The sequence below is a fragment of the Cupressus sempervirens genome, chromosome 2, assembly GCF_028749045.1.
Source record: "Cupressus sempervirens isolate cs-2001-9-10 chromosome 2, ASM2874904v1, whole genome shotgun sequence".
Taxonomy (NCBI): domain Eukaryota; kingdom Viridiplantae; phylum Streptophyta; class Pinopsida; order Cupressales; family Cupressaceae; genus Cupressus; species Cupressus sempervirens.
In genome coordinates this window covers 443,151,344-443,166,993 of record NC_143119.1, presented here as the reverse complement: position 1 = coordinate 443,166,993, position 15,650 = coordinate 443,151,344, and the positions used below count along the sequence as shown (strand labels likewise).

Here is a 15,650-nt window from a genome sequence, read left to right as displayed (position 1 = left end):
TACATTTTAACAATAGTATATATATAATATATTTAAAAAATTAAAAATTAGAAATATTTAATATCTTTATTAATAAAAATAAGTGTTTTATTTTATTTATAAAATTAAAGCTGTAATTAATTAATAACTGAGGTAAGTACTTAGTCACTGAGTGACACAAATACTAGCTATTAATTATTATAACGTATGACATTAAATAATTTATATTAAAAATCTTTCTTTATAAACATACAAAATTATTTTTTAAAAGAGTGATTAGAAAATTGAATATTTAATAATAATAATAATAATAATAATAAGGGTTTTGACACTGCAGTCGGAGGGATGCTATTGCAACAGAATTGGAGAACCGACAATAAGTTAACAGAGTGATCCTTGCGCACAGCACGGAACCTAAAGGTTACAATGCGTTAAGCATGGAAAAATAACATGCACAGCTATTGAATGCCACCATTAAATTGTACGAACATATTGCATTTTCAGCTCTGTAAGATGGATAAATGAAGTCCAGTTTGATGTGTGTGAAATTATTGGCTAACCATTCTTCTGTTTAATAAAATGCAGTGTTTTGTGTCTTGTCTTTGTAGTTCTTGTGGACAGCAGAGATATGAACAATCCTGAGTTTGGTTTATGACAGAAAGTTTATCGGTCAATATGCCTTCTATGCCAGCTTCACCTTTCAACAACAGCTCCGCCATTACCGGAAACTTGAGGCGAAAGGGTGAAGATGACTCTTTTATAAGGTAATTATGTCAAGTTTGTTTTGGAAGGCCAATATTGAAATAGGTTGCCACTGAATCATCATTTGGCACGGATATACAAATGTTAAGTGCCAATAGTATCCAAGGGAAAGCTGTCTCGTGACATCAAGACGACCTATAACCTTAACAGACATCCAAGGTCAAGTTCAAGTTCACGGCGTAACAAAAATCTAGTAGATTTAATTGTGACCCAGGTTTAAAGGGGTGCATTTGAGCATGATTAGGGTTCAAAGTCTGAAGAATATTGCTCAAGCTTATCCACACATGTCGCCAATATACAACACACGCTTACTAGACTCAATATATTAAGAATAGCTAAATTGAGTTTTATGTTTGTAAGCTTATTTCCTTATTTTGTTTTGGCCTGGTGGAGTTTTTGAAACATGATGAAGATTCTCATTTCGACTTGGATGCCATGATGCGAGGTTAGAGAATAATTCTGATTGTTCTCTGGGAAAATATCATTTTTCAAGTCAGTTAAGCTAGATTTTTCAGAGCTTGAGTTGATACTCCTCTAAAAGTGAGCTTATGTGCCGTTTCTTCATCTTTGGGTTTTACTCTGACTGCTTCTTTATCTCTATGAAATTTGCATTTTCCCATAGAGCAACTATGGGAAGGTTATTGGATTGAAGTAAAATTAACTATATATTAAAACTTTACAAACGCCCTTTCCTGCTAATTTTGCATTTAACAATATTAACTAGACTCTTGACTATACCTAAAGTGTCTCCAGGTGGCCTAGATAACTCCAAGCCATGACTTCTTTGCTATTCATCTGATCATTTACAAGGGGTCCTTTGCCATTGTGTTCCATTTCAAAATCTTCTAGGGTCTAATCTCTTGGTGGAAGATAGGAAGGATTGAAATTTGTTGCACATTTTGATGTAGCTTTTGTCCGGCAGTCTCATAATGAACAATCCAATCATACAGAAAATGATAACACACAACGTACACAATGAAGATTGATTTATTGCTTGTGAAACATAGCTGCATTATAAGTTTCATAAGCTACACCTTAGACTAGATATTTTGAGGCCTCGAACACAATGTTGCTTCAATTTTAGCTGCCTTTGCTGTCTCTGGTTCATCAATATGGTTGTTACGTCCACCTTAAAAGGAATAAAGATGATGCGAGACAAAAGCAAAGTTAACCATCCTAGGTACATGTGATAAGGACTAATGTGTCTGTATTAAATGATTGCAACATGAAGTCTTTTTGGGAATCGAGTGTATTTTCTTGAAATCTGTAAAATGATCATCTTTGAGGTACATAGAGATGCAGATCTGAAGACATTATTTGGCTCCTTGCATGTGAACCTCCTTAAGACCAATAATTATCTAAGTAATTTTACAATTTCATGCAAATCAAGACTCGTAGTACAATGAAAGCATCTTGTGGCTTACAATGAAGCATCAAATGCATATGTGGACACATGGACATGTTTGAGAGGTTTATAAATCATCACGTAAAACCCCTTATGCCAATTGGATACAAATGTATTAGCACACAACTAGATTATTGTTGACTAGTCTTAAAATCACTAGATTGAATTGAGTTAAAGAACTAGATTATTGTTGACTAGTCTTGAAATCACTAGATATAAATTAAGGAATGTGTAACCATGTCAATGCAAGACAACAGCACTTGAAAAACACAACAAACACAAAAGCCAATATTTTTGGTTGATGCAGATTTGTATTTAGGCTTGGGATGCACTTGTGTTATCACTTGACAGGGTAACTGAAAAGTGAGCCTTGCACTTGCGTTTGAGGCTTTCAGCTAAAGGAAAACCATAATAATCTATCTCAGCTTTGAACATCCATGTAGAGTCTTTGATTGGTCAGACTTTCCACTTCACTAGATGTATAACTTCTGTTTCTTTTTTTTTGGCACAACTCTCTTGTCCAAATTTGTTGTTATATCCATTTTTTTTGGGGTGACTACACTAATTTCATTTAGTGACTGTCAGCATGCAATACATTTTATTTAACTGTTGGATTTCTTTATAAGATACTAATTTGTGAATTCAAGCTTTTGTGTGTGTTCAGAAAGCAAAGGATCTTGGAACAGAGATGCTCATTGCCCATTGCTTCTGGTAGGTTGCTCTTCCTGCTAAATATATTTAGGAAATAATTATGGCTTTGTACTGTTATTTGGTTTATTTGATTTGTAAACTAAAATCTGCTTGCTTCTGTAACTTGCATTTTGAGAATGATTCATGTCATTGGTCGGGACTTTCCCAAGTTTTGAATGCAATGTAACTTGTTAGCCACATAACTATGGATATTGTTAATCTTGAATGACACTTTTTATAAAGATGCAGATTTAGATCAGAATATATATAAACATAATTTATACCTAAGTATTACGCATTTGCACATTTTGGGAACATCAAGTTTTTTTGATGGTTGCTTCTTTCACTGCCTTTTATGTGAAACAAATCAAGAAATCTTGATCTTTGCAAAGTGTGAAGTGCTTAATAGTTTTGCATATAATATGTTTATATCTATTCTGATCTAATTAGACTCATGTCATAGAATTTTATAAACATATTATATGCTTAACTATTATGCAGTTACACATTTCGGAAAAGATCAAATTTGCTTGATAGTTGTTTCTTTCATTGGCTTTAAAGCCAGTAAAAGAAACAACTATCAAGAAAACTTGATCCTTGTAAAAAATGTGCAAATTTGTAATAGTTGGCTTATATATGTTTTACCAAAGCCAGTGAAAGAAACAACTATCAAGAAAACTTGATCCTTGTAAATGTGCAAATTCATAATAGTTAGGCTTATATATGTTTATATCTATAGTAATTATACTAGTGCCACTCTTGTGCACATATATTCATAGTAGCATTTGATGTCTGGTGCCATCATAATTTCCCTTTTTCCAAAGGGTGTTCAGTTTTTTTAATTTGACACAAATAGCTATCCTTTTGATAGATATATGCCTCAAGAATTTGTGTAACTGTTTGTTTGTACTTAACAAAGTTATTGTTTTAGTCTGAAAGTTTACACCTTTTTGATTTATTAAAATAAGTGACTGGTAAGCATTTTTTTTGTTTTGTTTCACAGTTTCACTAAAGGAGCTACAAGTGATTGATTGATGTTTGAACAGATTATTGAATGTCAAACTCGCTTTCAAGCATATAAAGTCTCTAATTCCACTTGGATTTGAAGCTAGGCCCATTTGCCTGTTGCCTGTTATGCTTCCTCCCAACTAGTTAGCTCCAGTCCTGTGGGTTTCTATAATTTTATGCTTTCAGATTTGAAAAAATAATTTGAAATTGGTGGATAATGCTACGTTTTAAGACATGGGACTCTTTGTTTTGAGCATAATTAGTGACTCATAAGTGATCATCTGTCAGTCATCCATCCCTAATGTAACATTCAAATACATTGTTTCTTCAGGTTTTTAGTTCTAACTAAAGAAATTGTAGTTTTTAATGTGGATACAATGTATGAAGTGTTACAATTTTTTTTAGTATATACTAATGCATTATTCCTTGATTTAAAGTCCCAAAAATATTATGTTTTTGCTCCATTTTTTAGTAACAGGCAAGATAATATGTAAGTGCCTAATTAAACTTGTTTAGTAATCAAATGTCTTGTACCTTCCTCCCTTGGTACTTGGCTTACTTTTGGAAGGCAAACAAGGAGGAAAAGGAATGGGCTATAATATCTCTTGCAATGGCAACCTAGCCTTTTGACTAAGGAAACTGATTTTAAAGATTGCATTTTAAATATGGAGCTTAATGATATAGACACCTTATTCTAGACATGATAATATTGACTGGATCAGTAATACATGTATAATTTAATTTGTTTCAGCGGAGAAGAGACTGGTGGATGAAGTGAGAAAGAATCACACACTTGTAGTTGTTGGAGAAACAGGCAGTGGGAAAACAACTCGTAAGTTATCTCTAGTTATGATATTCAAATTTATAATGCTAGTATTTATTTAGTCAAATGCAATCATTTTTTGAAGCTATTGAAAGTTGCTTCAAAATCATAGATTTATCTGTAATTGATTTGCATTTGATTTTGTATAAAAGATCATTTCAATGCTATGATTTCTCACCAGATGTTTATGTTTAGAATGAACTCAATAGTTTGAATGCTGTGTATAGCTTCTACCCATTCTTCTGGTTGGCAATTTGATCCGGGCTTTAAATACTAGGGAGTTGTCTGTCCAAAGCTAATTTACATTTTGATTCTTGAATGTATTAACATTGGAAGTTGCAACTGGAGTGTTGCTTTTCCAAAATATATTTAAGCAGATGGAGCTTATTAATGGTGGCATCTTTTCAAAATAAAAACAAAAGACAAATGATATTTTAAATGTACAAATCATCGGTGATTATAGCTGTGGAATTGTTAGAAATTGCAAGTCAACTTTGCTGAAGATTAATAGGGATTTTGTAAACAACAATAGGATGGACATAGTATTGTTTTTTGTTTAAGAGAATTGGTTTATGTCAAGCATTAATGCTAACCCTTGAAGGCTATATAAGGCTTGTCCATTTGTGACTTTAGATTGACTTCCATTTGTAGAGGAGTTCCATTTTTCCATTTCTTTTAAATCTCGAACAATCTTGGACGAATTTACAAAATACTCTTAGTTACCGGATTCGTGCCCTAGAGGCCGGATCCGGATTTGTGCCTAGATTAGTGCTGATCCGAGCAGGATCCTTCTTTTACGCAGTGGATTTGTCTGGATTCGCAGCCTGTGAATCCGGACGAATCCAGTGCGTAAAACAAGGATCCTGCCTAGATCAGCACGAAGCCTCAAGGATCAACAAACAGGCCAAGGTTTAAAGTGTGTCTAACATATTTAATTGCGAATCCGGACGAATCCACTGCGTAAAACAAGGATCCTGCTAGGATCAGCATGAATCCTCAAGGATCGGCAAGTAGGCCAAGGTTTAAAGTGGGTCTAACATATTTAATACAACTTTTTAAATATATTTTTTGCTTTCTAACCCTTTTATTTCACATCCAAATACAGCTCACCTCATATTTGCTCTCTATTTCTCTCTCTCATTGTATATATAGGTTAGCATCCCTTCCATACTTCCATATCTAATATCTATAAAGTAATTAGAGCCTAAGATTCCTCCATTTAATTTGAGCTGGGATATCTAACAAAGATAGTGCAGATTTTTTTCTATTTCTATAAATAAAATGAATAATTTCATTATCCAAGTCATTCCGAATTCATTTTCGTACTGTCATTAGTTTCTTGGAGAATTTCCCCGGGAGATTGGGTGTTACTATTTCATAACACACACACACACACATATATATTCATGAATCCTCCATGAATCTTAATTGGGAAAAAAAAAGAATCACGAATCCACGGATCCGATTCACGTGCCTGAATTGGATTCATATCCCAAATTGGTAACTAAGAAAATACTTCAAAGAGTTAAATATTGAGTTACATTACTCCTATGTGCTGTGGCTTTTCTTGGACAAGGATAACAGGAAATTGTGGGAACCATTTTCAAGGATGGCAAGGTGCAAAAGGCTTCTTTAGGGACAATAGTCTATGCAAATTATTAGAAAATTATAACAAATTTCAGTTGTTCATATGATAAAGCATTCATCATATTCATTATATGACCATATTACACAACATGATAAACCATAACAACATCCACCTTGAAAACATTCTTGAAGATAGCTTGGTGTAGGTTGAAGGTAGCTTAGTTTTGCTGTTGAAAGAAGAATATTTGGAATGAAACTTGTGGATACAAAATGAATTGTAGATGATGCCTTACATGGGGTTCTCAAGTTATTTTTGCAGTTTGGCCAACTTTCAATTGTCGTATTTCAATATCAATACCAGATCCAGTAATGTAGGCCATGCATTACCCTCCCAAAATTTTGACCAAAAAGTGTCAGACACATGCCTAGTCCTGACATAACAAGCCTTGATTTTTAGGAAAATGAGACAATACGGCTCTAATATTGTATCTGGATTTTTTATGTGGATTAATGACATTTAAATATGTAATAAAGTGCTTTGAAATTCAAAATGGGCCCCAAAACAAGCTTGAAATGATTTAGGAAAAAGGGCACACTAAAGTAAGGGCCCAAAGAGGAGTGTAAAATTATAAGGGGTTACAATTTATGACACTGCACTATCTTTCCTATGTCTTTCAATGCATTAAGACAACATGAGGTCCAAAGCATGTGCTTGTTATGTAAGAATCCCTGCTGGTTCTTACTCTAACAAACACCAAATTGCTTTAATTTTGGATGTTTGACATTTCGTCAACCACTTTGCATGCAAGCTCTATCTCACTGCATTTTATTTTCAGATTGTATTTGCTTGCTTGAAGTGATTTTAACACTACAATGACTTAGTGAAAAATAGGTGCAAATGCAACTTCTTTTGGTCTTTTCAAATGTATATATAAGAAATTCTACATGTAAAATGTGCACCTACAGCCAACTGTCATTTTCACAAACACTTAGCATGCTAGCTATATACTTATCATTTTGAGCATTACAACAACATGAGGCATGAAACGTAAACTCCATTAAATCAATGCAATAAAATGCAATGCACACACAACTTTTAACATCAGAGGCAAGAACCTGATACAACGAATACAAATGCTGGTCTCCAGCTGAAATTGATCCCATAAATTAGTCCTCTAATGGCAACGTAGGCTTCTTCAGCATGAAAAATGGGCTGTAATTGCAAATCTGCATATTCTAATGCTGGCCCTTTATAACTGATTGCAGCATATCTTTCAGCCGCATTCTCTGCATAAACCCAAATGGCTGGCCAAACTTGGTGCCAAAACCTCAGAATTCCCAGAATTTCCAGCCGTCCATTCTCAGACTAAATCTCCAGTAAAAACGTCACTTTTCCAGTATGAATCGATTCAGTAAAAACAATCCAAACAGCAGCAATGCAAGTCACAATTCATGGGAAAAGATTTCCCACTCAAAGTGCTTAGAAAAACTGAGAGATTTACAATTTCTTCAGCTCAAACCCTCAAACCTCAAATTCACCAAGATAATAAAATGCATATGATGATCTTTTCCATCCCAAGAGCTTGCTTTATAACATTTTAATTCAATGGCTTCTCCTTCACACCAAAGGGCTAATGGCTTCATGTTTACACTTTTCACTTAAAAGGCTTCATGTTTATACTTTTCACTTAAACCATATTTTGGTTTTATTTCATTTAAAGTTATATAAATTTTGTGAGCTTTTTCCATAGTTTTAACTTAGGCACCATTTAAAATAAAATTAATTCACATAGAGAACTAATTGATGGGTCATGGCTCCAAGTGCTGAGACAATTGTGATGGAAGAAGTGTCAGGAGTGCTTAGGGAAGCCCATGAAGGACCAATAGGAGAGCACATGGGTCTTAATACGACAGCGAGAAAAGTGCTCGTGGTAGGCCTGTGGTGGCCAACATTGCCTAATGATGCAAGAGAGTGGGTTGTAGGATGCAATACTTGCCAACGAGCAGGAAAACCTCTGAAATGGGACTTCATGCCGCTTAACCCTTCCCATGCTTACGAGCTGTTTAAAAGATGGGGTTAGACAGTGTCGGACTTGTTGGTTCCCAAAACCACATATTGGAAATCCAAGAGCTTTGCTAATTCTCCAATAGGAGTACTCAATCAGTTTTGGCCAACGAATGGGAATAACCTCATGATTTAACTCCCCTGCACTTTAGGCTCCATTAGCACTAGGCGGGTGAACCTTCCTTAAAACTTCATGACTTGGTTCAAAACTTTTCTATAGCAAATTTAGACTTTGTGAGTTTGGCAAAATCTTTAGAAAATAGAAGTTATGGGAATGTTTGAAATGCTTGAATGTTTTATATAGTATTTTTCAATAATTAAGTTGATGTTTGCAAAAAGCAAAAATATAGAGAAGGGTTACAAACTGTTGGTTAATAGTTTGTCCCTCTTTCTAACTTGGCTTTATCTTGACTCTAGACGCCCAGAATGTGAGGAAACAAAAGGATGTCACCAATCACTGCCCTCTGAATTATAAGGTACAACTCCCTTATATGCAAGATATACTTGGAATGATGTTTTTATGTGATCAAAAGAGTGACTATGGGTATGCTCTTAACCTGAGAACAGAAGAGGCTAACCAGATTAATCGTAGATATAAGCAACCTAGGCGAGGTTTTAGGTCTAACACTAACTCTACTCCTAAATGCATCTAAGACTATGGGATGCAAGGAGATGTGATGGAAGGACATACATGGCCCTAAGTGGCTCTCTGACTAGTCAAGGTTACCCAGTGGCAAACCCCCAACACATTTCAATCCTAACTTCACATCACAAATAAGCAGAAATACCTATGAAAGACAGCACTTTGACTACTCATACTATTAACACTGTACTAACACTCTGATTAGCCCAAATACTAACAGCTTCACAAGTACTTGTCCTACGGTTCCAGAAAGACTAATCTACATGCATGTTAGCTCAGCTGAAGGAGACAATGAAAGAAACCTAGGCATGCTAGTTCTAAGTGGATTTATAACATCACATTACCTAGTTTCAGACATCAATCTTATCCTTCATTTTATACACTTCTTGATTCTCACTCAATAGTCTCTGCTACAGGGGGAGAAAATGCATGAAACTTGCCGATCCTTTCTATTAACTTAATAATTTACATATATAGCCCCCCTCTTAGGGTTCTTGGCCAATTACGGATTCATCATTTACATTAACAGAGCACTTGAATCGCTCAAAAATCCAACAATCATCGATTGGAATTCAATACATCAGAGAAAGGAAGCAGAAATGGTTAGGAACCCTAAAAAATGATTCATATTCCTCTTTGATCTATAGCAATCATCTTGGCGCCAAAAAGTGTATTTCATATCCCAATGATCACTGCAGATTTAAATCTCTACCGTTGATCCTCTATCAACGACCATGATTAAAACATTAAAACCCTTTTTACTTTTTCCCTTTTCGCTTCTTCGCAACCATCATTCATTTGATATCTTCATTGGATGTGATGATGCGATCAATCGATTTTCGCTTGTTCGTGACCTTAACCCAAGTTTGACTTAAATTGCTAGCAACGATGCGACCTTTAGTCTTTTCGCAGCTTCGCTATTTAAACTCTTGATTTATCTTTAACCCCTACGACCATGCAAATGTTTATTTTAAAGTTTCATGATTATCACTTTCGTCGGGTCGCAACTCAAAACTTCTGCTTATAATTTAACCTTGCGACGATGCGACCATTTCACCTTTAATTGCTTTCGCTTAGTCGCTGACATAATACTTCTCATTCACTTAAACTGCACCACCAAGCGAATAAAGAAATTTAAGCATTTAGTAATCATATTTGCTAGGTGCAACTTAAAATGTCTTGAATGCTTCTTAGCTGGCGACCTTGCGAAAACTGTTCACCTCAACTTTTATTGTCTTTCGCATTGTGGCTACGGTTTATTCCTTAGCATTTTCTCAGACTACAATCATGCGAAAAGGTTTAATTCTATTATTTCGCTCCATCGCTGTCTTAACTATGGATTACCTCTAACCACCAGCGACTATGGGATTGTTCAATATTTGAATGCCCTAGGTTACTTTTTGCAGCTTTACCACATTAAGTCCAGGTTAACTTTAATTGTGTGCAATGTTGTGATAACTGTTTAGAGTTAATTGTTACCATTTTCGCCGGGTCGCAACTTAAAATCTTAACTCATCATTCAACCCGCGACCGTGTGATCACTGGCTTTCGCTGCTTTGCAACTGTCATCCTTAAACTGTTGGCCAAGCTTGCGATCAAGCGATTCCTTGCTTTCGCTTCGTTGCAACGCTAACTCTGGGTTACTTCTAACCACTTGTGACCATGCAATTAATGGCTTTTGCTGCTTCACCATGTTGACTTCGGGTTATCTTTAATCACTTGCGAACTTGCGATAAGCGTTGATCTTTAAGATTTGATGACTGAGATTAGAAGGCTTAACTCTCTTGTTCACCTATGCAGTGCAGGTCCATCTTCCAGCTGTGTACATCGTGGCAGACAAGTGGCGCTGTTTCATTGGCTGGAGAGTTTGGTGACTAGAGAATATGACGGGCCCATGTAAACACGTGTCATTCTGTTTTCTTTGTCGTATCTTCACAACTATACTCGAATTATTTGGCTGCCTGCGTGCAATGTTGCACTTTTTTCAACTTAATAGTTCAGATTACTTTTCGCGGTTTCGCACCCTTAGCTTACGATTAACCCTAACCGCATGCGATTATGTGAAAGCTTAAATCTTAATTGTTGGGCCCGTCATTGTGTCATGCCCTAAATTTACGAGATAAAACACAACCAATTTTTTTTTTGAAAGATATATTATAGATTTTATGTATAGTTCTATGTTCTATTGAATAGTGACTTGCCAATGTGTAATTCTACTAAATTTGGATATGGTAAAGCTAGTTGATGAAATGAAATCTATTTCATTCGAAACCTGGATTTCAAGCTTCCTATTAGAGATCTCTTGGTTGCTTAACATTGATTTCAATACTAGGTTATAAGGGTGTTATGGATATAATCCTTTCACCTTCTATACTCCAATTAAGTCATCTCGTATATGCAAGTGAAATTCAATTTCTCGCCTAAACATAGTTGCAATGGTTGTAGGGTTTGTGAACATTGAGATATTTGGTAATTGTCCTAAATGTTTGAATACAAGCCACCCTATCACATACATACCTTTCCTGTTTCTCACCCCTTTCAAGAATTATTATGTTAATTTTTAATCATTTCTAGCATCGTAACCCACTAGGCATACATGAGTCTACACATCCTTTCATTACTTCATGACTAGATGGCTTCTACTCAACCCATAATTACTAACTTAATCTATTATTACCCATTACCAATTTTATCATTTCTTACTATTTATATTCAAGGTTTAGATGTCACATTGTGTTAACTATATTGCCTACTTAATTAATAATAACTAGGACTTAACCTAGTACTAACCATAACTTAATCTAGGACCTCATTATCATTATTATCATTATTATTATTACTATTATTATTCAAAGCTAATTATTATTCAAAAACTAATTATCATTATTATTATTCAAAAGAAATTTTCAACTACCCCTTTCCATCTTAACACTACTTATTTCAACCTTACTAATACTATTCCACAATGTTGCTAAATGTTAATACAATTGTTAATAAATGAATGGATGAAGGAACACTAAATATCCCATAACAAGTTTAATGAACCTATCTTTCTAATTATCAACCTAATACCCTTAATCCACTTACTGACTACCATTAACATATGTCATATTCATAATTCTAAATTCTTTATTATTATTATTATTAGCTGTAAACATTATCTCCCCTTAATGTAATGCATCCTTAATCACCCCATTAACAACATATGCTATTAATTAAATTAACTCTTAATTTTCATTTCCATTTATTAGATTCAAATTCTCTATACTTAAAATAACAAACAAAACAAAATACTCAATATAAACATACTTAAAAAAAAAACTCATTACCTATCTATTTATTTATATCTAATTACCAAATGACACATTTGTTTTAGTCCCTACTTAGACACTATTTCACAAACTAACTTATAATTTACTAACTTAGCTACCCTCTACCCTATACTTAACTCATACTTCATAAATCTAATTACCAATTACTCTTAGCTTGAATTGCCTTAGTTCAAATATTTTACTAATCCTATTTAAGAAATTTCCTAAATCCTAATATCTTCAATCATTAAAATGCATTCCTCAACAATCCCAATTATTCAATACAATATTAATTTTAAATAATCCCCTAATCATAACTTAACAAACTTCTATGTCCTAACATTAACTTCTATCCTAAACTACACATGGCGCCCCCCCCCTTTCCATCTTATTTATTATTACAAAAACTCTCTCTCCTCAAATTTCAAATGCTTAGGATTTGGACCACGTGCTCACCTAAATCCTTTTCCCAATGATGTTTGAAGGATTACATGCCTGCACCTAAAAGGAAGGAATATGACAGCAATTTGTTTTATAATGTTTTTAACTTGCCTTGGAACACTCACCTACTCCTCCCCTCTTCCCAAACCCAGGCTCACTCCTTCCTAGTCGTGGACTTAGGGAAAAAGTAACATTTCAAATTTTGCAAAGTTCCATTTACCTTTTTGCTGGTTCTCCTCCAATATGGGCGCCTAGGCAACCTAGCAAAGTACATTCCCTTGGCCCAAGGTGGGGGTGTTGGGATTGGGATCTGACTTTATGTTAGAAATGTCCCCCTCCCTAGACACATGCGCCAAGGCTCCCATGGAAAGAGTTATGCGCTTTGGGAGTGGTTGAATAGCCCTTCTTTGATTTGTTTGAAAATTTTAGTTAATATTTTGTGAGTTTTCTTGTTAGTACACCCTAGTTTAGCTTTAGGTGTTTAGTCTTCTTATGACACTTGAGTTTGTCATAATCCTAGATTATATATATATAAATTTGTGTGCTGTTTTCAAGAAAAGACGACCTCAGGGTCACATGATCTTTGCCAATCCTCATACATTTTCTAGAGAGGAAAATGTTGACCTACAGCAAGTCTATCTTGGATTTGATCTAAGTGTTTACTTGTCTTAAGCTAAATTTTTTTGTGTTTGTCTATTCCATCATAAAATTTTAAGTGAATATTTTTGTTGATAGGATGGCATTGTCTACTTAGCAAATTTATTTGAACTTTGAAAAAAACAAATGAATAAATGAATAAATGATTATACATATACAATGAATTATCAAATATGATGATTTTCTTCCAAGCTATGAGATGCATAGCAAATAACTTTTCAATGCAACATATATATTTTGAATCTGACCAACTCTACTCATAATATTCTTCCACATATCATTTATAAAATATACGTCTACCAATCATCTACAATAACCCAAGGAGCAGGGTCCCATACAAATTTTCATTCATAACACATCAAATTTAACATGGAAGATTTCCTTACAAGTAAAACATATGTATACAACTTTTTCAAATGACCATTTCCTTTCAAGTAAAACATACATATATATACACAACTTCTTAATCCTTTCTTCCACAATTTTCAAATGATAAACAATGATACAATCTCCTTACATCACAATGAAATAACAATAGAGACTTTCAAAATCACAATCCCCTTAAGATGTCATAGACATTGATCTATCTTTACCCACTTGGATCTTTTCCACATAACATGGGTGAAACCCTAATGCCTTCAAAGGCTGCATCTTCTCAAAACCTGCACATAACACACACACAAAAGGAACCATGGAGGCTCACCGCCCAACCTAGGCTTCTATGAAGCCACCCACCGAGCAGGGAAAACAAGAACCAAACGGATTACACACATCCATCACTTGCCATTGCATGAACACTACACAAAACACAAAACAACTCCCTCCCATGGCTTGCACAATGATCCACCATTGGGATCATCTCACATTGGGTGAAGGTGGGCTCTTCAAAGAGGAGATGCCATAACCAAAGATAACACCATATTGCCATTGCATCTTGCCTCTCAAGGCCAGCATAAACATCTCCTCCCTATTCACACAAAACCCCTTATATCTCCCAAAATAACAAAAGGTATATGGCTTCAATGGAGCCCATACTCCATGAGTAAAAACAATTCCTCATCATGAGGTAACTCTCTAAACTACAATATTGAACCCAACTATGCCCTTCACTCAAGGCTTCTCTTCCCTCCCAAGGGTGAGTGAAGCCTTCACATCCATGAACACATTCAACGCTCACATTCAAACAAGAAAATCAAGAAGAAAACGAAACCCAAAGAAAATCTTCAAGCACACATAGCCCATTCACATTTCCACAATGCAAGATTCACAATACAATGCAAGCTCCATTTACAAATCCTCCATACTTGTAGATTTACTTTGCCATACTCAAAGAAAGAAAGAAAGAAAATGAGCATAGTTTGAAAGCACCAACCTTGGTCCAAGCTAGGGTAATGATAGTTGTAGTAGAGCTCCCTTAATCTCCTTGTAAAACCTAACTGTCTCTAAACTTAGAGAGTGGGTGAACAACCCACTAATTTGTCACCTCTCCACTAAAAAGACTCTCTACTAACCCTTTTTGGTAGGAACATCAAGCCTCTTCTTTCTTACATTGTTGGCCCTTCAAAATAAGAAAGTTGACCAAGTGGGATGGTGAAGGTACACTCATGGGGAAACCCCAAATTTCGAATTGGTTCAAGAGTGCATTGTTTAAGGGGTCCCCTAAGTTAGCTAATCACTAAAATGGTTGAATTTAGGCCCCTAACATGTTATACTACCATTAGGATGGCTTATTTTCAATAAAATGACACTTTAGGATCCCATTTAGGCCCCCTAAAAACGCCGACAAGTTTGAATTCGAAAGTCAACATAATGGTGACCCATCCTAACACTCTCTCCCAAGTGGGTGTACTAAAACATTAATTGGAAGAAAAAGGAAGGACTAAGATTAAGTGCCTTGTGACCAACACTCTAGGTGACATGTCATCAACACATGGACAATTACAAGTATCAAGTGACACATTAAAATACATTACACTTCACCATGACATGTCCTTAATGCATCTAAATTATGATTAAACATTTCTTCATACAAGCTACATTATGAAACAAAACACTTTCACAACGATTCTTTTGAATCTTCCAAAGATTCGCCTTGGTTAAATTGCGTTCACATAGGTTCGGAACTTGGTTTCCCCCAATAAATTACATGGTTCCACTTCCTGCACATCAAACTCGAGCATCAGTAGTCCAAGGAGGTTATATAAAGTGTATGTCATAAATGCATAATTTGAATTTTACGAAATCCATATTAACATAATTCAAATAAATTTTCCTTTCCT

The 15,650-nt window shown here is 34.9% G+C and overlaps 1 protein-coding gene across 5 annotated transcripts in view; it reads left to right on the top strand.

The window, feature by feature from the left end:
- Positions 1-251: 251 nt before the first annotated feature.
- LOC149572973 (RNA helicase family protein) overlaps positions 252-15,650 on the top strand; it is a 141,027-nt gene continuing 125,628 nt past the window's right edge. The window contains exons 1-4 of one of the 5 annotated variants that reach the window (XM_089814102.1): positions 252-460; positions 588-743; positions 2,811-2,857; positions 4,596-4,676. In XM_089814102.1, coding sequence (XP_089670228.1) covers positions 631-743; positions 2,811-2,857; positions 4,596-4,676 — 241 coding nt within the window. In that variant the 5' untranslated portion in view covers positions 252-460; positions 588-630. Of the gene's footprint in view, positions 518-564; positions 744-2,810; positions 2,858-4,595; positions 4,677-15,650 lie in introns of all 5 variants that reach the window. The other 4 variants (XM_089814103.1, XM_089814106.1, XM_089814105.1 and 1 more) reach the window with 4 other exon arrangements.